Source organism: Gadus chalcogrammus, chromosome 6 (assembly GCF_026213295.1).
Source record: "Gadus chalcogrammus isolate NIFS_2021 chromosome 6, NIFS_Gcha_1.0, whole genome shotgun sequence".
Lineage (NCBI taxonomy): Eukaryota > Metazoa > Chordata > Actinopteri > Gadiformes > Gadidae > Gadus > Gadus chalcogrammus.
Window position 1 is genome coordinate 19426838 of NC_079417.1, and position 26456 is coordinate 19453293.

Below are 26456 nucleotides of genomic sequence, written 5' to 3' on the forward strand. Positions count from 1 at the left end.
ACATACATACATAGACATACATACACACACACACACACACACACACACACACACACACACACACACACACACACACACACACACACACACACACACACACACACACACACACACACACACACACACACACACACACACACACACACACCCACACACACACAAAGAGTCAAAGTGTGGGGGAGACTCTGGTCCCCCGTGACTGAAAACCCCACTATAAAGGTGGGGTGGGGGGGACTATACATCCCCTGTGGCTGAGCACCCCACTGCCAAGGAGGGGTGGGGTGGACTATACATCCCCTGTGGCTGAGCCCCCCACTATACAGGAGGGGTGGGGTGGACTATATATCCCCTGTGGCTGAGCCCCCCACTACCGAGGAAGGGTGCGGGGGACTATATATTCCCTGCGGCTCAGCACCCCACTATAGAGGCGGGGTGGGGGTGAATTTATATCCCCTGTGGCTTAGCCTCCACCTACCGAGGAGGGGTAGGGGCGACTATACCTCCCCTGCTTAGGTTGTAGGTTGCAGGTTATTGGCAACTAAAATGTTCCCATGATAAATTATGATTTGCTCCACTGTTCCAAGGAGACAGCGCTCAGCGATTTATCTCATTACTTATTGAGGGAGGCCCCTTGGGATACAATCACCGCCAAAGGAGATTGAAAAAGCCACAGAGAGAGGGAGCCAAAGAGAGGGAAAGGGAGGGAGGGAGGGAGATAGGCTTCCCAGGGTGCCGCTATTCACTATAAATGAGAAAAACAGATAGTGACGCGATGAAATGGTTTCAGAATGGGGAAAGGGGCGCTCCGTGCGCACTCCGTTGGTGCTGGAGAATTACCCGCTCCCTGCTTTTGCCTCCTGCTTTGGAGTCCACTTCCAGGCGCCCGGAACGTTGCAGGCTCCAGCGCTTTGCATTCCTTCAATAACAGGCCGCTGAACTCACCGCCTCTTTCCAAAGACACCTTTGCTCTCCCGGTGGACGCCGTCGCCCCCCTCTCTCTCACATTGCATGTATAACGCTTGGTATTCAAAAGGTTTTCTCTCCATCGCAGTGATTTCACAGGAGACTAGTTCAGAGGGACTATAAGGGACCGGGTGCACGGGTATTATAAAGTGTGTCCTCCCTCTCTATTTGGAGCTAGGATTGTCAGCAGGTCCAACTTTTTGATTTTTCTGGAGTCGTTGCAGAATGTTGTTTGGGATTGTCTGACTCCAACGCCGCTGCCTTCCGATCTCTCTGGGTGATATCCATTCAGCCGAAGAGAGGGAATTACAATGCAATGTTTGTGCGCCGCAGACAAACAGGATACAATAGAAAGAGCAAAATGTATTGATGTCTGCCGGATAAATCTACGCTTTAGAAGAATGTCCTATTATGGTCTTACGCTGGTACCCCACTAAGCTATTGCTCTGTCGTTCATTGGGGAATGCATTAAGTCTGCATTAACTATGTATTTTTGTAAACAAACGACTGTTTAAGGTAACATACTCAAGTCCCTTTTACAGTGGTTTGTACTGTGGGGGAACAGCAGTTATAGACGACGGTAGGTTCAAGAGACGAAGATCTCATCTGATTACCGTCTTGCCATCTTGAGTCAACAAAAGGGGAAAACCAAACCATGGTTTCTTAGCCCCGACTTCTGTACCAGTGGGTTAAGACTGAAGACTGATATATTGAGCAGTTGATAAGGCTCTGGTCCCACCCACCCAGAAAGAGAAGAGTCTTACAGCGTTTGCCGACCAGCAGACAAGCACTGGTGCACACTGCCTGTCCTGCTCTGCAACGTGACAGGACGGACAGACGGTAAGAGATAGGTGGTAGGTGGTGGTTAGTGGTACTGGTTGGATGGGATTGGTGGTATAATCAAACAGGATTGAAAGGCACACAGGAAGGATTGAAAGGCACACAGAACAAGATGTTCAGAGTCTCAGTCTTTCAGGACTGGAGCCATTAACCTTCAGTCCCTGTTTCTCTCTTGCAGGAGTCTAGTCCAGTCAAACAGTCTAGTCAAGGAAAGTATCTTAAGGAACGCGCTCTTTTAATTATAGTGGCATCCCACGTAGTGTTTACATTGCTACTCCACACACACACACACACGCACGCAAACACACACACACAATCTCCCTCTTAAGAAAGTAAGTGTGTGTCGTTAAGCCGTTGAAGTAATTGAGCAGAGGCTCTCCATGTATATATATTCACAGCGTATTCAGATATCCTTAAGGAGCTGATAGGAGGTTTCGGCTTCCAGCACAAAGGATGCTTACATTGGGATCAAACCCAGCCCTCTTTGACTAGCCTCTACGTTATCCTGCCCCTATGTTCCTTTACTTTGCTTATACCCTGTATCCACCAACCCCACCACTACCACCACAACCACCCCTACCACCACTACCACCACCACTACCACCACTACCACCACCACCACCACCACTACAACCACGACCACCACTACCAATAGTTCCACCCCTACCACCCCCACCACCATTACCACCACTACCACCACCAATACCACCAATACCACCACTACCACAACCACTACCACCACCACAACCACGACCACCACTACCAATAGTTCCACCCCTACCACCCCCACCACCATTACCACCACTACCATCACTACCACAGCTCCCACCCCCGTCCACCTCATGGTACCCTGCAGGCCTGGGACTAAACGTATGTCAGTCTGGAATGATAGAGTATGTTGACGCCCCCGTTTGGTCACCCCCCTCCACACCACAGTGTCAGGGGAACCAGCTAGGGAAGGAATGTCAAATCATCCCAGAAGACCTGATCACACACATACACACGCAACCACACGTGCATAAAAGCACAGAAAAAACAGAGGGCGGACGCATGCCAAACTGAGTAGGACATGGATTAGTACTCATATTTATGCTCATGCCTGAAACAACGTCAGCCATGCTATGCTTTAGTCCCAAATCAGAACCATGTCACATTACCCGCATTGGATTCCTACCGGCATCCACCATCACAGGCACAACCATACAATCAAGTACAAAGTGGAGTATGGTTGGACATTATGGGATGTACACCGCAGGGCTAGAGCAATATGCAAGATAAAGTAGAACACGTTGCCCCTTGTATTTTCTACCCTCTGTTCGACTGTGATAGAATCCGTTTGCGGAGGATTTGAGACCTTCATTTAAAATGAGTGCCTTCATTAAAAAACCTTCATAAAACAGCAGTTTTTTTGTGTGTTCCTCTTCCATAGGATACATTGGCTCCTGCTTCTCTTTAATGTCAGTTATGGTCCAATCAATTAGCTGGCTTCTAAACTGTCTTCTGTCTCCAAAGATTTCTCTTGGCAGTGCCAAATAAATATATTAGCGCCCTTTGGGCTCGATTGGTCACTGTTTACAGGGCTTTATCCAGGGCTGTTTCTTTTGTTTCTTGAATGTTTCTCTGTGCTTTGTACTCGGCTAAGCCAAGGACACTGACACTGTCATTTCACAGGAGGAGGAGGAAGCCTTTCATTTTGTCGCCCTTACAGATTCCAATAGAATGAATCCATTACTCAGAGACTGGAGGTGAGCGCAGCCGACGCCATGTCACTTTTGTACCGTACACAACGACTTCAGACACACTTAATCATACGCCGAGGTCGTCATACTTTCAATGGTGTTAAAGGCACTGACTCTTTGTATGTTTTCTTTGCGGAATTAAAATTAAAATTTCTCTGAAAGCAAAATAATTCAATAAAGCGACAATCTCTCCAGTCTCTCTCTCTGTCTCCTATTTCGCTCTCTGTCTCTCTCTCTCTCTCTGTCTCTCTCTCTCTCTCTCTCTCTCTCTCTCTCTCTCTCTCTCTCTCTCTCTCTCTCTCTCTCTCTCTCTCTCTCTCTCTCTCTCTCTCTCTCTCTCTCTCTCTCAAGCTCTCTCTCGTTCTCTCTCACCCTCTCCCTTGTGACACATCAGTCGATAACCTGGCCGTGACTGTGGAGCACGGGTCCGGCTGTGACGACGCACCACCGATGGCAGGTGTTTGCCGTGTGTGTTTTAACTGTTTGATTGAGTGCTTGTATCGTGTGTGTGTATAAAACAGCTTATGCTCCTCTGAAGAGACAGGATTAAAAAAAGAGGGTGTGCCATCCGACTACGGAAGTCAGCTGGGACTTTTCTTTTGAAAGATGCACCACGGTGCAGGGAGCCATCTGGATGGCTCGTATTTAACAGGGAAATGAAAGGAAAAATAATAAGGCTGGATGGGTGAGGGTGGAACAAGAATAAACTCCAGGCCAGGGTCACTACTCTGGACTCAGCTGTCAGTGTGGGATCAGCTGGACGGATTCAGCGGGAATTAAAGATTGGTTAGCCTGCGTGACAAACAAACGATCTAACACCTGCCCCGCTCCCTGTGTCTCCCTTTGTCTCCTCTCTCTCTCTTTCCCTCTCCCTCTTTCCCCCCCTCTCTCTCTGTCCCGTTCTCTCTCTCTCCTCTTCCTTTCTCCCTCTGTCCCTCTCTTTCTCTCTCTCTCGCTCCTTCTCTGTAACCCTGCCTTTCTCTCTCCTTCCCTCTCTCTCTCTCTCTCTCTCTCTCTCTCTCTCTCTCTCTCTCTCTCTCTCTCTCTCTCTCTCTATCACTCTCTTTTCCTCTCCCCCTTTCCCCCTCCCCTCTCTCTCCCCCTTTTCTCTCTCCCCCTCCCTCTCCCTCTCTCTCCCCCCCTCCCTCCCTCTCTCTGTGCAGGGTGAAGTTGAAGGAGGGCGTAACGTTCCTGGGGGCCCGGCCCAGCAACCCGGCCCAGTGGATGGTGAGCCAGGACGTGCGGAGCGAGGGCCACCGGGTGGTCACGCTGCGCTGCCGCCGGAAGCAGGAGTCCGTCTACGACCAGAGGTCAGCTCTCCCCCTGTCTGACTTCAAATGCTCCCTCTGAGCACAAATCACACGCTCCACTTGAAAGCAGCGCCCCGATTACCGTCTACATGGAAAACGTTTTGGGGGTTTGCGGGGGGAAAAGGAAGCAGTTAATGACGTGTTTGAATCCTCCCTCTCTCTGTCTGCCTCGCTCTGCCACTCGTTTTTTTACCAGGATTAGCATATTTATTTCCTTTGCTGCCAACGATTTAGAGCTGTTTTGGTCACTTCTGATCTGTATGCACGTCCTTAAGCTAATCTGCCAGATAGTGCTGTGATTGCCAAGCTGGGAAAGGTTGCTGTGTTAATTAAGTGCAGATTGAATGCCTTTGTGTGCTTTAATGTTTTTTCCTCCTCGGATCAGGAAGCTGTTTTGATACAAGTTGTCAGTGACATGTGTAGTTGTATGGATTAGAGACAGATACTGAAGATCCGCCGGACATGTTTACTTAACTGAACACACACACACACACACACACATACACACCACATCGACCAAAACATCTATTTTATTATTCGAGTATTAATCATAAAAAGTCATAAATAAATCCCATTGGTTATGACTGTGCCAAGTAAAAAACATTATTATTTACATGTCAAATTCAGGAGGTAATCAGAATAGGTTTTCAAGTCACTGTTACAGATCTGACACAATTGTCACAAATAATCAGAAAAGAAAAGAACAATCAAAAATGTGTTTTAGTTGTGAGCAAGCAGTTCGTGCGTCATTTATAAATCGTCGGTCTGGCTCTTGGCTGAGTGTCATGCTATTTAGAAATATTTTTTGACTTTGCAGTTCTACCTTGAGTGCAGTTTTCGGTAGTTTCTTGAGCAATGTCAACTTTATAAAATGACCCTGGCTCTCCTTAGCAGTCGCCTAAAGTCTCTTTTTTTCTTTTTATAAAAATTCTTAACAGCCTCGGCTTTAAAAGAACAGAGAAAAACCCAAAAGAATGGGAATGAAATGTAGCTTTTTAAGATCCTGACAAAGTGCACGTCAAGCTGAAATTAATGTTACACATTAAGCTAAGAACATCCCATTGGGATGAAATGGCCCATGTGATCGCTTAGCACAACCATAGCTCTCCCATCCCCCCCCCCCCCCCCCCCCCCCCTCCGCACTCCCCCCCATCCGTTTTCAAGCGGGGTGCTAACTGGCTCTCCTGCACTGGTACAAAACAGCACACACCAACACAGGGACCTGCTTGTTCCTTAATCTGAGACGAGGGGCTCTCAGAAGACAGACAGACGACGTTGACGACAGCAAATCCCTGATTGTTTAGGACCGCTCTGCCGGGCCTTTATCAGCCCCCCCCCCCCTGCTCACCCGACCCCCCAGCCCGCACCATCCCCATCTGTCAAAGTGGTGCGGAGAGAAGAAGAGACGGGGGAGCCCCACAATGCAAGAGTGCAGAGTATCATGCTTACCCTACCCCCCCCCCCCCCACACACACACACACACACACACACACACACACACACACACACATACACAAATTGTCGTCTTCCTCACCCAGTCTTGTCAATGGAACTGCTTTAGCTGGGGATTAGACATCACCGGCTCATCTGTTGAGCTGTCGTCCTATTTTTCACTCTCATCCCGTAATGTTTTCACTCTTTTGCTCCCCCCCGCCTCCTCTCTCTCTCTCTCGCTCTCTCTCTCTCTCTCTCTCTCTCTCTCTCTCTCTCTCTCTCTCTCTCTCTCTCTCTCTCATTCATTTCCCTGTACTGAGAGGAGGGGGGATGGTGTTTGAGTGACAGCAGGTGGCGCTGGATCCTATAATTCCAGCTCCACGTTGCCCCCCGTCCCTGTGGTGTTAACTTTATTGTCTGTGCCAGCGCCCCCCCCACCTTGCTGACACCCATAACCTTGCCACTTATGAACTCCCATACAACAAGGGGATGGGGGGCTGTTGGGTGGTCCTTTACCCAAACAAATGTGGTTTTCGGACCAAATGCAGACCTTCCAGCCTGGTGCGAGTGTCAAAGTCACTATGGTGCGGTCTGTGTGGCATGAATCTCAGACATCTTTCTACAATGAGAACGGTTGTGTCTTTAGAAAGATGCTTAGGAATATTGTTGGACCAGCCATTCTTCAGCCTGTCCCCGGCTGAAGAATGGCCTTTGAAAAAGAAATATAAGACTTTTGCAATATATGAATAGATTTTAAATGGCAAAAGGGTCTGGCTTGGTCGTGAAGGCGAGCGCCGTGAAGCGACCTCCACATGCGGGCTTCTCTCTGTCGACTTTAAGCAGGCTTGACTGACCAAGCAACAGGCCATCAATACAATGTACAACCATTCCCTGTTCGAGGAGCCTTCTTGGCTGGTTGACCAAAGCTTAAAGCACATCATAGTTAACCATTGACCGCACACTGCCCTGTCATTTACTACAGAGCTACATTCACCATGATGAGAACAGGCCAAATGTGAATATGTCCCCTCGCTTTATTTCAGAAATAATCAGATCTTTTGTTGAGGGCCAAACTACCCATGTCTCCGCTTTCCATTTCAGAAATATTGTCACCTTATAGACTGTTGAAATATTTGAGTTTAGAGTAAGCACCTTCAAAATAAATTGTTTTTCTAAACCATCTACATTCTTTGAACTACTCAAGATCTAAAAAAAATAAAAACTTTATGAATCTTTGTGAAATAACCTTTCTTAAAAATGAATAAAACCCAGAAGAATGAAAACCATATGAAAAACATTGGGTCTCTGTTTTCAGACCTATCAATAGCTATCAGGTAGTCAAACAGTTTCAACACTCATACCACGGTTGGGGGATTTTCACCCACCGTTTCTGCTGCTAATCAGATCGATTGGCCAGCTTCATATCAGGCTAGCAGTGGATATGAGCTGTTGTTTGAGGCAGTCCTCTGTGAAGTGGGGCACGTGTGGTTGGTGGCAAATTGCTAATCACGAGCCTCTGCTAAAACGATCTCTTCGGTCTTCTGTTGCAATTCAAAGCTAAACGGTTCCATTTCTTTGACGAACCTTTACGGTGACTTTGCCGCAATACGTCCAAGAAGTCAAAGTGATCCCCCCTCACATTGTGTAACAAAGCATCCAGCCGCACTCAGAAAGTTCCAACTTTCCCCCATTATCAGGAAAGCCCCTCGGTAAGAGCAACAGCAATTCCTGCCGCCTCAGCGTATCCTGACTCTCTTTTCAGCAAAGGCTTGGAACGCAGCAGTGTGAGGGCTTGTCCTTGCCTGGGTCTGGTTTAAGGCTGTGTTCGGGCAGATAGGTATCGTTCATGTTCCACTGTATCATTAATCCCAGTCTGTGGACACTTCCCCGGCGCTAGACAGCAGCTAAAGCTCACTCAGTACAGCCTTTTCCCAGGACCCCAGACCGCAAGCCCCCCTTCTTCCTCAGAGGCAGAACACCCTGGGTCCATGCGTACGTGTGTGTGCACACGGTCATGCACAGTCCCACACACAAAAGTAACTATATTGATTGCTGAGTATGTTTATGGCTCATTTTATATTATGGCCTGCCGTCATTAGACCTCATTTTCAGCTCCATATTTTTTTTTTGGTCTTTAAGTGATTTTCTAAAAAGTGAACCCCTATACTTGCATTTGTTATTTTGTCAAAGAAGCAGTTTTTTGTCTGCACTGTGTGACATTAAATGTGTGCTATGGGCACAGTGAGCTGACTAAGCGTATAACGGCAACACAGAAAAGAGTAGCACTTTGGAGAAGGTCACATTGCTGTTGATTGGTTTGTAAATTGTTCCCCCATTGCATGGAGAAGATGTATTCAATATTAACACTACGATAATCATTTCAAACACAACAAATGGCGCTAAATAATGTTATATTAGTTCTTCACCATCAATTACCATAACTCGGCCCTGCCGACAGTGACAATGAGCTCCATCCTGTGGGGTTGTAACACTACTAAAATAGACTATATTGCCGCATAAATCAGCGCAGGAACAATATGAGCCCATTACATTAGGAGCAGACTGGGAAGTTAACTTGACAGGGTTCATGATAGCACCCTTTATTACAAATTAGACCCCATCCCTTGTGGCCTTTGTTGAGGCATAAACACTTATCCGAAAATCTGTGTGTTTACAGTGATACCCCACCATATAGCGTGCTCCATTCTTCCTGCTAATCTCTTATCTGCAGGGTTCAATCAGTTGTTGTATCCTTGTTTTCTCTTCCCCCTCCCCCCGTACATCTCGATTGCGTTTCCTAAAACACTGAGGGAAACGGGTCAGCAGTCCGCAGATCAAAACGAGTTCCTCAACGTTTCGCCGGCGTTTGTGTTCCTCGTTTCTTCGCCGTCTATCAGGAGCAGCTCAGCGAGTGCGGGCTGGCTGGCGGACAGACGGCTGATTACAGCAGCCGGTTCAGATTACATCTGACTGGGCCCCACGCCGATCCCCTTGTTCCAACAATACGAGGGGCGGGGGGGGGGGCAGCTAACGTCGCTCGCCGTCCGCCAATCACTGTACATAACGGATCTCGTTCCAGGCCCGGGATCACGCGGCGCAGCGTAGCGTAGTGACGGCGTAGAGCAGCCGTCATCAAGCTGGTCGCCGTGCAGATTGCTGGATCGCGCCAGCGCTTCGTCCTGGCCCCAGCATGCCCTGAGAATGGGGCTGTGGTAAAATCACAGCATAGGCTGAAGAAGGGTTAATTTATGGCCCGCGCCATGTGGTTAATGTGGGCCGGGGCAGCTGTGCCATGCCTGGCAGAGGGACAAATTGAGGTTGTCCATGTGGCCCACAGCGAGTTGTGCTGGAGATGAGAGGTTTATCGGCGAATATCCTGCACTCGGAGGTTAATCCCCCACGGAGGATTAGACGGTGGCTACTGATGTCAGAGTATTGCATTACCAAGAGGGGTTGTGTTTCGTTGTCTTAAATGTTTTTTATGATGTGAAAATGGTAAGCTTTCCTTTTTCTGAGATGTTTCCAGGAATCAGGCTTTCATCATTGATTGTATTTCTCGGATTGTTGTATAATTGTTTATGAGCTTTGATGTGCCAAAATTCTGTTCAGAATTGATTTCCCATTTAGAAAGAATGCAACCTGCTTAACGTTATCATGAACTGTGTTCATCATAGCGATACTATTTCTGGTGTGTTTGTACTCTGATGATTCCTGCTCACGTACATGTGGGTAGGTCTCCGTTGTTTTGCTCAACGTGTCTCTCTAAGCCTCCTCAGCCATGTACCGTGTTTTCTGTCTCTCAGGACCAAGACAAGGGACCAGCCCTCTGTCTATGTCGAGGATCAGGAGCTTTGAGGGTTTAGTTCACGTTGCGGTGGTAACAGAGACAGTACCGCACTGAAGAACATAGTGCAGTGCTCCAAGTTGCATGGATCCTCTAGGATCATCAGATGAACCGCATTGGCTGGGGTTTTTGTGTACATTTTGCCGCAGTTTTCTGAAAACGTCAGACCTGGTGTTTCTCCAGTAATGTTAAAAGATACGGTTGAAATGGTTGTTGTCCACATTATGCCCATTTAGTTTAAGGTAGCAATCAGCATAGTGACACCATTTTCTTCAGCAAAATAAAGAAAAAAGGTCCCCTCAGTAATTGCTGCTTCACGGCGTCTCTCTAAAGAAGCGCCCGCTGGGAACCGTTCCACGGCTCTCTGTGCGCTCTGCCTCTGTTGTGTATCACTTATTTTCACATCATGGTTGCTGATTAACTGTCAAAATGCACTGCGGTGCGTAGATACACCCAACTTTACCTCCTATTGTGTGTCAAATGGGAGGTGGGCGGGGGACGAGGCGACCGTTTTTGTCTGTAAATGTTTCCAGGGGGGGAAAAAAATAAAAAGATAAAGGCAAGGGAAGTTCGTTCCAATTAACCTGAATAGCGGCTGGCCAGCAGAGGTGATTAAATTCTGTGCTGTTAGCCATTTGAGCTCAAAAGAGAAGCTGGCATCCCCGTAGCGGAGCGGGCTGCGTTCTCTCTCACCTGGACAGTGGAGATATTCAAATGAGCCTATTATGGGGTGGCTCCAGGTTCCGTGGGAAGAACATTGCATTGTGTATGGCGACGACGACAATGTGTGTGTGTGTGTGTGTGTGTGTGTGTGTGTGTGTGTGTGTGTGTGTGTGTGTGTGTGCGTGCGTGCGTGCGTGCGTGCGTGCGTGCGTGCGTGCGTGCGTGCGTGCGTGCGTGCGTGCGTGCGTGCGTGCGTGCGTGCGTGCGTGCGTGCGTGCGTGCGTGCGTGCGTGTGTGTTTCCACACGCCTTGCCCATTTATTAAACATGCTTAACAGCGACGATCAGGCAGTCAGAGAGATCGCCAGAGCCTCGCTCATTCTCGACCTGGAGCGGCGCAAGGTCCCGAAAACGAGCGACCTCCCCAGCTTCCTTGGGTTTAAAAAGAAGCCCAGCGGTAAACTGGACAGCAATGCACCAGGGTTTGGCGTAAACTCTGACTGGCCCGATCTGAACGACCTGTGTGACTGGACTGCTGTTTCCCTGGAGTGGAAAAGAGCGGCCAACGAGACGGTGAGCGTCTCCAAGTCTGTGATCACGGACCTGTCAATAAATGTGCGCGCAACAGTGAGCCGCGACGGAACATCCAGCGTGCTCCCCACCATCGGCGCGCGCGAGCACCTTCTAACGCTCAGAGAGCAAGTGAGAAAGGAGCGCTGGACAGGACTGAGGCTGCAAGGGAAGCTTGCCTTCCTCCAGTCAGCTGATCACTCTGTGTCCCACTCAATTCTAAAAAATGCAGCTATCGATGAGGAAATCCTAATTTTTACGATAAAGGCACGCCTCCAGGTGCTGCCAACTAAACAGAATCTGTCCATCTGGTATCCCAATAATCATGACTCTCACTGTCTACACCATGGACAGCGTCAGACCATAGAGTCTATGTCCCACATTTTAAACGGTTGTAATGTTTACCAAGGACTATACAGAGCCAGGCATGACAGGATTGTTGACATTATCACCAAAGATGAGTCACCCATGTATTATTCCTCTGTTTTCTTCTACAAACATTCATGTGTGAAACCAGAAATGTTCCAATGCAATGACCCCAATGTATTTAAAGGTATAACAGCAAATACACCGGATGCCATTGTGATTGATGAGAATAGCAGAGAGGTTTTCCTATGGGAAGTTGGTTGCACTTCGACTCAAGTTTAGAGGAAGCCTTCCTTACTAAACAAGTTAAATACCAACCATTAGTGCAAGCTATTATACATTAAGGCTATAAATGCCAGCTCATCGTTTTTATTTTCGGCAGCCTAGGTCATGTCCACAGGCTGGTGGTCAGAGGCTTGAGAATTATGAGGTTGTCCAAATGTAAAGCAAAGCAGCTTGCAACATATTGCTCAATCTCCTCCATTATAGGCAGCCGAGCTATTTGGAGGAGGAGGTGTTTTCTGTACCCATAGATTTTCTCTGTCTGTTAACAGACTGTGTGCAGAATAAGCTCATGTGTACGTATTGTCTATTCTGTGCATGTTTGACTCAAGTACTGCAACATGTTGTTTCGAGGATGTAGGGCATCAAAAGCAACTGAAAATATTTGTGCCCTTGCAATGTATTTTATAAATGCGGACACAAATAAAGACATTGAAATGTGTGTGTGTGTGTGTGTGTGCGTGCGTGCGTGCGTGCGTGCGTGCGTGCGTGCGTGCGTGCGTGCGTGCGTGCGTGCGTGCGTGCGTGCGTGCGTGCGTGCGTGCGTGTGTGCGTGCGTGTGTCTGAATGTCAGACGTACTCAGCACATTTCAAGCAGAGGAGCCCATGTCTCCCCTCGTCCGGCGCACACAAAAACAATCGATACAGAGCGAGAGAGAAGGGGAAGAACAGAAGGGACGCACTGCTTTAATGAAAGGAACTAGAGAGGCACCTCTCGCGTCGCCCGTTTGCATGAATCAAGATAGTAAAACATCAATGGTTCGGGTGGTTTGTGGACCCTCCCATCAGGGTCATCCTCCGATGGTTATGCTAGCAGGAGTGCAGGGGGCTGCTGGTGGGAAAGGTGTCGAGGACAGATGCGTTGCGGTGTAGGTGCTCCTCCGTCAGGGCAGAGGGTCTGTGGGCTGTTTACCAGGTGTTTACCCGTCCTGACATGTAATCAGACCAGGAGAAGCAGCCCGCCGGACCAGCATGCATCAGACACACACAGATGCCCCTGACAAGCCATCCTTCCCTTGGGGTCTTGCACGCCATCTCTGGTTGGGGGCACATTCACAACCGCAGATGAGATGCCAGACCTTGTACTAGTCACACACATGGCCCCCCTCACACTCAGGAGAGGTATCTACGGATACACACATAGCCTCACGCACATATAGTACACAAATCCCCCCCCCCCCCCATGATTTTGTTCCCAACATCAAATACACACAAACACACAAGCACACACAAGCACACAAACACACACACACACAAGCAAATACACACATACACACACACACACACACACAAAAACACTCAAATACACTCGAACACGCACATACACGTGTGCATACACGCTCACATACACTTCAACATGCACACACACGTATACATATGCACACTCACACACGTTCCCCTTGCCGTGGAGCCCTTTGCGCTGCGAGGCGATAAAAAGCAGCCGATTGTTAGTGAAGGTCATGCTAGCGAGCTAGAGAGGCCTCAGCCTCCGCTCCCTGTCTGTCAGAGCCTCCCATTATTCCCCTATTGATGACATAACGGCAGTCATACCTTGATGTAAATCTGCCTGTTCTTCTCTTCATGCCTACCCGTCAGTCACTTCCATCGACTGCGCTTTGAGGGCTGCTGCCCACGTCCATGTTTATTCTGGAAGTCTTTTTCTTGTTTTCCTGTCAGCCTGCAAACACTTTCCTGTCCCCAGCCCCCCCATCAAGCTCCTCTCTGCCTTCCTGCTGTCTCTATTAAACTATAGTCAGGGAGCAGCATGCAGTCTGGTGGCGCGTATGCAAATTCTTGCCATTAAACTTCTCTCCTCTTAATTAGTCTTCAGATTTCATGACTGACTGCTTCCAATTATGGATCAATGTCTCATTTCTGCGGAGGGCCCCCGAGTGCGGGGAGTGCAGTTTTTTTGTTGCAAAATGCTTCAAAATTTCCCTGCTGGCAAGAGTGCTGCTCAGACTGTCTTCCTGCTGATCAATGAGAAACGCTTCTGTTACTCATATATTGGTGGATTCTGGGCTGCTATGCCTGCATGTGTGTGTGTGTGTGTGTGTGTTTGTGTGCGTGTGTTTGCGTGCATGCATGCGTGTGCGTGGGTGTGTTTCTGTGTATGTGTGTCTGTATATATGTGTGCTCGTGCGTCCGTTCGTGCGTGCAAGCATGCGTGTGTGTGTGTGTGTCTGCGTGTGCGTGTGTGTGTGTGTGTGTGTGTTTGTGTGCGTGTGTGTTTGCGTGTGTGTGTTTGTGTGTGTATGTGGTGTATGTGTGAGTGGTGTAAGTGTGTGTGTTTGGTGTGTGTGTGTTTTCACTTTGGGGAAAAGGTTTGATGGGCAGATCATTTGTAAGGACTGATTCTGCTGACCGAAGCATCAGGACTCGCTATTCGACTTGTTCTCTTTGTAACAAAATTCACAGACTTTGGTTATGGAGAATAAGCACTATTTCTGCAGCTTTCATTTGATTGGTGATGACAGTAAAAGAAAGACATTTAATTGTGCTGACATGATCAATGGGCCGAGAGAGTCTGATATACATTAGTGAAAAGGGCCAAGTAGATTGAACAGAAACCATATTTGGCCAATGACGTTGAACCGGTCAATTTTCCAACTCAGCCATTAATGGGACCGTAGTCAAGGTAACATTTGTCACTTGATAAGATAAACACACTTGTTTATCTGACTCATTTGGGTTACAAATGTGTGTGTGTGCCTGTGTCTATGTATGTGTGTGTGCCTGTGTCTATGTATGTGTGTGTGTCTGTGTGTGTGTGTGTTTGTGTGTGCCTCAGTGTAAATACAATTCTGTGTGTGTGTGTGTGTGTGGGTTTGTGTGAATCAGTGTACATACATGCGTGTGTGTGTGTGTGTGTGTGTGTGTGTGTGTGTGTGTGTGTGTGTGTGTGTGTGTGTGTGTGGTTGTGTGTGTGTGTGTGTGTGTGTTTGTGTGTGTGTGTGTGTGTGTGTGTGTGTGTGTGTGTTTGTGTGTGTGTGTGTGTGTGTGTGTGTGTGTGTCTGTGTGTGTGTGTGTGTGTGTGTGTGTGTGTGTGTGTGTGTGTGTGTGTGTGTGTGTGTGTGTGTGTGTGTGTGTTTGTGTGTGTGTGTTGGTGTGTGTGTGTGTGTGTGTTTGTGTGCGTGCGTGCGTGCGTGCGTGAGTTATGCATGGTGGTGTTTATTCCGTGTCCTTTGCCCAGATATGATTGTGCATTTTGCACTGATTGCTTTCCTGCAAGATTGTAAAAAACGACACAGTGGACCTCATTTACGATATCTTGTCCTCGTCGGCGTTGGGTCCGTGGAGACGCCGCACGCCTCGCATGCGAACACACAGCGCCGCCCGGCTCAGGCCTCCTAATGAGGAACACACGGGCTTGGATCTGGTGCACAAACACAGCTCCACTCCTCAGGTTACTCGCACTGGTCACTTCTTCACAGGGAGGGGAGACGCCGCTAACCTTTCCAAGTCACACAACCTCGGCCACCCCGCTGTGCATCACACAGAGAAACCAGAGTTTACCTCCCCCTCCCACACCGCCCCCACCGCCATCAATGGCTCCTTGTGTTTGCCTTCTGCGGAGGCCATCGCCTTGGCGACAGCGCCGGAGTCGTCTGCCTAAAACAGGAGGGGGGGGGGGGGGGGGGGGGCAGGGGGGTCACAGCCGTGTTTAACGGAAGGGAGAGAACCTCGCTCTAATCAGGTGGGGAGTGTGGGGTGGGGGTGGGGGGATACATGGGGGGGGGGGGGGGGGGATACACAGCTGCCCCCTTACCGCCCCTCTACCCCCCAGACCTCAGAGTCTGCTGCCCCCTGGTGTGTAGACCGGGGCTATGTTCCGCTGTGCCTGCTCTCCTGGTGGGAGAACAAGAAAAAGCGTATGGGATGAAACCATTTCCAATGTGTTGTTGTGGGGATCACTTTTCTGGTATTGGTGAGAGGTGGCGGTTTGTATGTGTGTGTGCGTGCGTGTGTGTGTGTCTGTGTGTGTTTTGGAGGAGGGGGGGTTCAATTGCGTAAAAAAAACTAGAACGGCGAGTCTTGCCTGAGCAGCAGAGGTCGGCGGTGATGATCAGGGAGGCATCATTAAGGATCCATTAGGACCTGGACTCAGTGCTCCTGATGGACCTTAATGATGTGGGGCAGAAGGCGAAGAAGCGCTTACTTCTGATTAGACAAACATTTTTTTACAGGCGACCCCCTGATTAACTTCAAGCGCAGGTTTTAGTTCTCTTGTTCTGTTGTTCGCCGCCAGAAGCATTGAGAGAGGGGAAAAGAAGTGCGAAATCATTTGGTTTGCTCTCCATCCTCTGGCCCAGCCTGTGTTCATGAACGGACTCTGCTGTCAGCTCAGAGTTGATGTCTTCCCCGCGGCACATTTCTTTATCTTTTACCTCAGTCTTGACCAATAGGAGTTGAGAGAAAAGGTTTGTCAAAACATACCGCCCCGTCTGCAGAGATGAATCCTGAATACACAAAAGGCAGTCGGCGCTCCGAAGATTCCGGATTTTCCGTCGTTATTCCCTTTTTTTATTTTCTTTGTTAAGGGACGGGGAGAGAATATCGAGTGACAGCCGGTTGAAAAATTAGCCGTTGGAATTGTGCTCCATCACCGCAGGTCCGATAGTTTGGACGCTGGGACGCCAGCCGCTGGGGAACAGTTGAAGGAAGATGAATCGTTTTAATGAGTTTAGCGTAGAGACAGCCACTAAAGGCCTGCCCTGTGTTCTTCTCCCACAGAATCAGCCCTTGTTGCCAGCAATTGCTACATAGCTCTTCCGGGCTCTGTCGTCTACTGAGAATGTGGGTTAAATATTGTGCGTGTGCGGGTGGGTATATATGAATGCTAATTTGTGTTATGTATGCGATTGCGCTTATGTATGCGTCTTTGTGTATGTTTGTTTATGTATGTTTTTATGTACAGTATTTACAGCTGTGTGTGCATGCGTGTGTGTGTGTGTGTGTGTGTGTGTGTGTGTGTGTGTGTGTGTGTGTGTGTGTGTGTGTGTGTGTGTGTGTGTGTGTGTGTGTGTGTGTGTGTGTGTGTGTGTGTGTGTGTGTGTGTGTGTGTGTGTGTTTGTGTGTGTGTGTACGTGCGTGCGTGCGTGCGTGCGTGCGTGGGTGCGTGCGTGCGTGCGTGCGTGCGTGCGTGCGTGCGTGCGTGCGTGCGTGTGTGTGTGAGAGAAGGCAGGGGGAACATGTGGTAGCTTGTGTAGCTGATGAAATCTGAAGAGCACCTGACATGAAACACAATCTCCTTTCTGCTGGAAACACACAAAGCCAGAAGCCTTTTAGTTTGTGACCAGGGCTCATTATGAGCGTATCATTAATATCAACCCTGTGTTCGCCGTACAACAGAGTGGCGGTAAATAATACATTTACTTAAAAGGAGGCTGGTGCATATTAATTGTCGGTTTTCATTCAGGCACCATTCATTTAATCTAATTAGAAAATCTTTTTTTGCACATGGGAATGGAATAAGGTGAATGGAAAATCTATTTCTGAGAATTTTGTTTGTTCACTTCAATGAGTCAGTGACATTGAGGTGCAAAACATCTGCGTTGTTCAATTCCCTTAACTCCTTTTGGAGCATGGCATTATACAGTATTGAAGCAGCTGTGAGGTACAAATCATTTACAGTTTAGAATATGTTTCGTACTATGGCACTTTGATGGATACAAGAGAAAATATTTAAAACAATCGATGATCATATAGCTTTATTTCTTGGTTTTATATCTAGAAGTAGAAAGACTCGTAACTCTGTGTTAGTTCTAGCATCTCCTTTATCATCTGTGCTGTTTTCCATAGCAACATGAAAAATGTTTTGCCTGTCAATCCAAGTTCATCTCACCTTTCTGCATGGCTAGGAGTCGCAATTATCATGATTGCATGTTATAGGTTATGAAACCTGCACTCAACACTCTCTGTCTCTCTGTCTTTCTCTCTCTCTCTCTCTCTCTCTCTCTCTCTCTCTCTCTCTCTCTCTCTCTCTCTCTCTCTCTCTCTCTCTCTCTCTCTCTCTTTATAATTTGATGTCCGCAGACAATCCAAGAGTGTGGAGAATAGTGAATCCTCTTTAAAGTGAGATGATGGGGGAACATGGATAGATACAAATATACAGGTATATATACATGTATATATAAATACATACAGACAGACAGAATGACCTACCTTTCTACCTATATACATACATACATACATACATACGTACATACATACGTACGTACGTACATACATACATACATACATACATACATACATACGTACATACATACATACGTACATACATACGTACGTACGTACATACATACATACATATATACATACATACATACATACATACGTACATACATACATACATACATACATACATACATACATACATACATACATACATACATACATACATACATATGGGATTGCTAAAACTACACACCCATAGGCACAATCACAGATATGTGTTTGTGTTGTGTATATACGGCGGACATATGATCACACATACACATGAACACACATTGCAGAGACACAAAGACCTCAAGCCAAGTCATGGTACCTTCTTCAGGCTTTTTACACATTTTCAAATATGTGTTCAGTGTTATGGAGTGTTCATTGACCATATAAGGAGGCTTAACTGTTGAACCTACTTTGGTCAGGGGAGTTAGCGGTTCCTGCAGGAAATGAAAGAACAAATAAAGACACAATGGAGCTAGCACGTAACTTACAGCTGCAAATAAGCAAGTGTCTTTCATTCTGTTACGTCCTTGTGCGTTGGTGGTGCGTATGTCTTCTTTCACTGGATCCCTCCGTGATTCAACACAGCGTTGTGGCGGTGTTCTGTGTGGTTTTTTTTAGTCGTTGAGTGTGCAGTGGTGCACTGTGGCGTTCACTGACCGACAAAGCCCATTAACCACACACAATGGGCTACCGCTAATGCCCCCTCTCTTTATTAACAAGGAGGTGGCTTCACACCGGCCTCTCCTGAGGCCGCTGTGAAGCCGGTCAATAAGGTATGAGGTGTTCCACTGAAAGCCGGAGGAAGACACAGCACTTTGATGGTGTTTATCTCCATTATTTTGTCTTCCTATTTATTGGACATAGTATGGACGTATCCCCTTCCTATTCTTCTGTTGCTCTCCCTGCTCTTCTTTACTCTTATCTCTCTCCTCTATCTCTGCTATTTCTCTCTCTCTCTCCTCTTATTTATTCATCTCTCTGCTCTCTCGCTCCTCTTCTTTACTCATCTCTTTCTCCTCTATCGCTGCTCTCTCTCTCCCCTTATTTACTCTCTCTCTCTGCTCTCTCTCCTCTTATTTTCTTCTCTCTCTCTCTCCCTCGCTCTCTCCCTCTCTCTCTCTTCTACTCTCTCTATTGGCTTTCCTTTTCTCTGGATCTGTGGCCCCTCTCCCTATTTTCTGTCTTCTCTATCTCTCACTCTTTGGTAACGACTGGTAGTTGTTAGCTTGGATCATTTCACTACACATCCCCTCCCCCCCCCCCCCCCCCCCACACACACACACACACACACACACACACACACACACACACACACACACACACACACACACACACACACACACACACACACACACACACACACACACACACACACACACACACACACACACACAGACACACACACACACACACAGATGCACACATACCCCTACTCCATTTCCCTTTTCCTCAGCTCATTCCATTTCAGAGTAACACTGTTGTGTTTCTTGGGAGTTGCCTCTAAAGACAATGTTAATGCTTTTCCTATTAGCTAGTCGGATATGAGGTGGTGATGCTGCCTTTGGTTCGTATTATTCAGCAATCCAACGTCAAGCAGACTGTGGTCCATGCAGATGATTTGTGGAAGGCCACTCCAAGGCTGGCAGGTAAATTGGGGTTTCTCGCTTTGACTGTCAGGGTCCCCTCTCACAATGTGGGCCCCAAACCAGGGCTCCTCAGCTCCAGTGTGGGCGGCTGTTGATAGTGGGACCTGGATAGTACACTTCTAATGGCCCCCGTTCAGCTATAGAAAATGTAACCCCAACCCACCACTTCCACCACCACCAACACCACCGACACCACCTCAACAACCCCCACCACCTCACCCAACACCACTTCACCAACACAGACCCAAATAGGCTCTCTCGCTCGGCCCAAACACACACACGTGTTAATCTTTCCAACTGGGGCTCTGCCAGTCTGCTCCACTCCTGCCTTGATGCCGTCCATTTCCTACTCTGTGTTTCTAACAGGCCTCTGTAGCGCGAATCCGTTCCAGCTCTTTAACATATTAATCACCCTTAACACTGGCCAGCCTGCACTCATGGCCACATTCAAAGTTGTTATGGAGCCGGCTCCTGTCCTGCCCGTCTCTCTGTTGTGTCCCGGCTCTTCTCCAGCGACGTGACGATCTGCCTTACATGTGCTGTGCTGCGCCATGCTACTCGTCTGTGTGTCTACGTTACAATCTGCCTGCTAAGCTGACAGGGTTTTTGAGAAAGGTGGTCTACACCTTCAGCATGAAGCTAGAGAGCTCTGCTGTTGAACAAAGTATAAAATTGCAGAATTTTCTCCCAAGTAGGAGAATCGTTTACATTTAAGCAAGGATGTTTTACCATGGTGTGATGTTGTCTGAGGGACAGACACACAGACAAAAGGGGTTTAACCCCCCTTCCCCCCCCCCCCCCCCATACCCTAGCTGTGTATAGGGGCCTCAATGGGCCTCTCTGGCATCCTACCGGAGAAGCAGGTAGATTTCCTTGCAAAGCCAATCATAAACAACAACAAAAAGATTGTCATCAACAATGTCTTTGCAGTAATTTTTCCGCCAGCTTTCAACCACATTCTAAATTATGTTGATATATATTTTTGGCAAAGTTTTGGAGCAGCATATATCAACATATTCCACTACCTTTGCAATGTATTGTTATTTAGAGGCTTAATAAAATTGGTTTTAAATTCAGTTGCTGGTTTTGTTAAGTGTTCTTCAAGTTGTGCCGACCAGGAACGTCTTGTAATCAGAACCACAGGCTGAAGCTCCGGTAGAGAGCAGATCACAGAGTGTGTGGCCAGCCCAGGCCACATGCACTGAATAAAACACTGATTAAAACCGTCTTTCTAAACACTTACATTAGCGGAAACTGTCGCGGATCAAAATAAAACTTAAAAAAGTGCATCCTAAACGAGTACTCGAGAAATTCTTACCCGCTGTTTCCATTATAATTTTTTTACCCCTACGCCCAAGTCATGCCATACGTGGGCACATTTCTTGCAATAAGTGGTGCTGGGCTTGCTTCTAAGGCGGCAATACGTCACCACAGCGTTCCAGTGCGATGACAAGGTGCTGTCATTTGACAGTTTTTACCAGCGGTTAAAATGATCAAAAGGCAACATAAAAAAACAGAACTTGCTCCTTCAAATGCAATTCTTTCGCTGGGCGTGAACACAAGGGATTGTGGGATAGTTAAGAAATAATGACACTGTCTCTCAACGTTTTAGGTGTTCCGAGGGACCGTTGCGGGTGTCATTTTAGATGACCATTCTGTCATGACTCTACCCTTAGCCCCCACCACATCCCCAGAATTTAGATTACCTGAGTGAATCTAACACCAGCTGCATTAACCGTTCTCACCTGTCTCCTCCTCTGCCTAATTAACTTATTGCCGTTTGCTGTGTCCAGGTTCCGCCCCCTCACCTGCCTAATTGGGCCAGCTGTCGTTGATTAAGAGGCGTCTTCACGCTGCCTTGTACCAGTAGGCTAGAAGGCTGAGGATGAAGGTTCATTCCTTACAGTCAGCGGGTTAACCCAAGAACTTCGGTGTAGCGATGAGCGGGGTTTTTACATGAGAGACTGACTGGGAAAAAAACATAATTAACGCCCAGCGGTTTTTTCATCATGGATGCCACTGAGACTCGAGCTGCCAGGAGATTCTATGCCTGTCGTTGTCAGGAACATGGCAAGGCGGCAGATGTTACCTGACAGCCGCTGGCGATGTCACACCTGGATGGTATTCCAGGTGTGGCGTAGTTAATACCCAATCCCGTGTCTTGGCATGACGTCGTTCAGCAGTATGTACGCATTTCAAGGAGGACGTGGATTTGGGGAGTTGTCGCTTGGAGGAGGTTGTGTGGATCACATCAATTGAAAATGAATAAATAAATGAATGAGTAGATGTGTCTAATAAATTAAGAACAATTTAATGAGTTAATATTAATGAATTTCTTGTCAAAAAGTAAAAGCTAATTTATGTTTTTTATCTGGAGCAGATATTTCTTAAAGTATTTAAGACATTGCCGATGTAGTTGAGTTGACGTTTGCTTTTGCCCTCATGATAGGAAATAATTATGACCATAAGTGCATTGCATTAGTCTTTCTATAGCAATAACCAGCACTGTATGAACCATGTAAATGTAAGATAAAGACAATGAGCATCAATTAATTCTAGGAACAGGTATGAGTCACTGAGGTCTTTACACTGGAGCCTTGAACATAGTAAATGTCTGGCGTGTGTATAAAATAATTTAAATGGGCTGAAATGTATTCTTTGTTAGGTTTTGACAGCGTCCTAATGAATGAAGATGTTAAATATCTGGTTGTATCCGGGAGCACCTTTGCTCATTGATTGCCACTCATTGGAGACTCAATGATGGCTTGCACTTCAGATGCAGTGACAAATTATATTCTTTCACCCATGCGTTGTGTGTCAGAGTGTGTTTGTGTGCGTGTGGTTGTGTTTTTGTGTGTGTTTGTCTCTGTCCGTATGATCATCTATGCACTGCACACAAACCTAAATGCGTGGGAAATCTGTTGTATCTTTGTGTCTATACCTCTGTGTGTATGTGCATGTGTTGGGTTGTTTGCTTGTGTGTGTGTGTGTGTGTGTGTGTGTGTGTGTGTGTGTGTGTGTGTGTGTGTGTGTGTGTGTGTGTGTGTGTGTGTGTGTGTGTGTGTGTGTGTGTGTGTGTGTGTGTGTGTGTGTGTGTGTGTGTGTGTGTGTGTCGTGTGTTCAGCAGACTGACAACGCTGCTGCGATGTTCCTCCAGACTGAGGCTTTAGTGCAGTGTTTTCAGGCACCGCTGGAGCCTGGTGCCAGCCTCTCACAGTTTGAGAGGACAGCATCTCCTGTGTTCCACCACACTGACTTATCTTAATGTCTCTTATTGTGATCTCAACCTCCCACTGTCTTATATCCACTTTATTTGAAGTTCACTTTCTGGATCTTTTTCTTTCCCCTCTATTGGAGCCCAGGTTTATTCTTGGCTAGTAACTGGGAGAATTACATTGTTAGGTTTGTTTGGGTTCGAGATAATATAAATGTGTCTTTTGTCTGTTCATTAAAAGCAGGGTGACCCAGGAGGTAATTAGATAATCACAGGAAATTGGTTCAAGATTGGGGCTCTTTTCAGTAAGTGCGCAGTGACTTTTATTTTCTCTTACCCATGCGTATTTTTAATCTTTCCGTGCCCATATCTAAAATGCAAATGTATTCCTTGACATTACACGTATGGGCATACATTATTCAAATGACTTTATTCATATGCACATAGTAACTTGTAACAAGAGATAACATTATCCTCGCTGCCGTTTCCATCTCACATGAATCTGCCGTAGATTTTAAATGAGATCAGCGGTAACAACATCTCAAGGTTTTGAGTGACGCACATGGCATTAGAAGAGAAGCATTGCAGAAGGGTTTATTTTCTGTGTAAAACCTTAAATGTCTGAAATCTGTCCAGCGGTAGAAACTGTCAGCGACGATGCAGAAAGCCCAACCGGCGGTGAGGCCGACGTGGAAGTTGTTTCTAAAGATGCAGACACGTCAAACGGCTACCTGGCCTCTCTGTTAGGACACGAAAACACATTATAAAAAAAGTGCAAAACATGGGAAGCATTTAGACAAACGACACAAGAGAGGAAGGAAGACGGAAGGCTTGAAAAGGGTATATTACGAGAACTCTGACAGGAGTCCTTACAAGTGACTTCCTGCAGCCTATACAGCTCAATTTCTCCCTTCAAGCTGAAAAAGATGTTCCCTCATCTACCTCCTCTTTAGTTTTCCACTTCAGTACACAGAAAACACCCTAAGGCTCGGAGTGGAGGAACATCCAATGCACAAAAGGGATTTGGACTGGGTTTCTCTGATCATGTTGATTTGCTCATCGTCACCTAAAGTGGGCTATTTATCGTTGTGTTCCAATCACAACCGGGTGTGGTACAGTACAGCAACCTATGGGAGCCTTGTACGATAGGAGCCTTGTCCTATGGGGGCGTTGGCCTATGGGAGCCTTTCTCCTATGGAAGCCCTGCCATATGCGATGTCTTACGTTATTGATGTCAGAAATAATAATACAAATTTAAAGTAATATAGCTGTTAATTGATGCAATACTATTGGTCAGGAGAAAGAAATGTAAATATATGATAATATTTTGTATCGAGTTTATGGATTGAACAATGTCAAATATTATTGACCGCATACATATATTTTAATCACTAATGGCTAATGGCACTAATTGATATAGTATTTCTGTTCTGTTCAGTGAATAAAATAAAATTATCTTTTAAGTCAATCTATTTGGCTGTACGATAATTAGAACAGGATTAATAGAAACTATTATCTGTTGCTATCAGGTTACTCACAGCTTCACAGACACAATAGCGGCACATTAACACGCTCTGTCCTAATTAAACCTGGTTGAGTGGCTGAATACTCGGAGAGGCAGCGACGACTAAGCGAGGGAGGGAAAATAGGTGGATAAGAAGAGCCTCGGGGAAGGTTTATCATTGTTTCACCACACATTCCCTTTAGGATTCAGCCTTGGCTTCAGGTAAAGCCTTACTTTGACAGTCTGTATTGTTCCAAACTATAGATAGGGATGAAACAACATCTCACAGAGGTTGAAAGTTTAATACTTAAGGCATATTAGATTATTTATATATATATATATATATATATATATATCCATTAAAGCAAAACACAGCATTGTGATCATCTGACCATTGAGTTCAGGATGATTCTCTGTGATATAAGAGATTATATCTTTGTAATGAGATCAACCCAAAATCTGACTAGAAATAATTTGTTTTGCAATAGGTAACCAGGAAATTATGAAAAACTAAGTAGCATATTAGGGCTGTTATTACAATAAAGTCAAATATAAGGAAACATAAACCAAAAATGTGCATCATAAAATTATGCATTATATACATTATGCAGTTACTTCATCGTTTCAATTTCTAATATTTTAATGCAATTGTTGGATTGTAAATGTAGAATTATGTGTTGTTGTGTAACAACCAAATTCTTTTCACATTTAAAAACATAATTTAGCACAGTAATATAATGCTAATATATTAGTATTTTGAATAGATAATGTAAAGCGATTTTGACGGATGAATAGCTAGCGCTGACCCATGGGTCAGGAGTCTTCAAGGTTCTATGTTTGTGCCAACTCCAAGGATGTAGCCTTAAGACAAATACGAATGTTCACATGCCTCTTTATCCAACTCCCCATCACTCCTTGTCTGTTTCCCTCTCTCTCTCTCTCTCTCTCTCTCTCTCTCTCTCTCTCTCTCTCTCTCCCTCTCTCTCTCTCTCTCTCTCTCTCTCTCCGTCAGTCTCTCACTCACTCTATTTCCATTAGTCTACTCTTCATCCCACTGCTATCGCCCCCTGACTAGTTTTTTCCTACTTCCGTCCCTGACTTTACCACCAATCCAGCCAACTTCTCAACTTCCACTCTGTTTTCTCTCTCTCTCTCTCTCTCTCTCTCTCTCTCTCTCTCTCTCTCTCTCTCTCTCTCTCTCTCTCTCTCTCTCTCTCTCTCTCTCTCTCTCTCTCTCTCTCTCTCTCTCTCTCTCTTTCTCTGTGGGTGAGGAAGTGGACATGCAGGCCCACTATGGCAGGGGAGGGAGATTAAATGAAAGTGTCACGGTGACACATGGCTCTGATAATAGGACAATAGAGGCAGTTTCAATTATGGGACACTCTCCGGGGACAACTGCTCGGAATAAATTGCAACCAGTTAAGGTTTTCCTTTTTTCTCCCCCTCGCTGTCTGTTTACTCATTTTGACATTTGAATCCGTCTTCTTTAACCTCCGGGGACCTGAATTCAATAGCTTCAACCTGCTCCTACGGCGGCAGACGCTGCGTGGAGCCTGCCCACCGCGGTGTGGTGTGGGTTGCCTGCCCACCGCGGTGTGGTGTGGGTTGGTGTAGTGCTGGGGTTCAGCGTCTTGTTGTGTGGGGGGGGGGGGGGGGGAGGAGGCTCGCTGGCTTGGGGGATTTAATGTCCGTGATAATGTTCCTATGTTTTGTTGTTAACTGTGAAAGGGTATCAAAGTAATTAATTTGTAATGGGTGTATAATGGGAATCTTTAAAACAAACACACACACACACACACACACGTGCATGTGCACGCATGCATGCACGCACATATGCACAAACACACACACACA

The 26456-nt window shown here is 46.7% G+C and overlaps 1 protein-coding gene across 1 annotated transcript in view; it reads left to right on the plus strand.

The window, feature by feature from the left end:
• Positions 1-26456, plus strand: part of LOC130384858 (transmembrane protein 132C-like) — a 126258-nt gene that overhangs the window by 53029 nt on the left and 46773 nt on the right. Inside the window, exon 3 of the mRNA XM_056593244.1 lies at positions 4706-4852. Coding sequence (XP_056449219.1) covers positions 4706-4852 — 147 coding nt within the window. The remainder of the gene's footprint in view (positions 1-4705; positions 4853-26456) is intronic.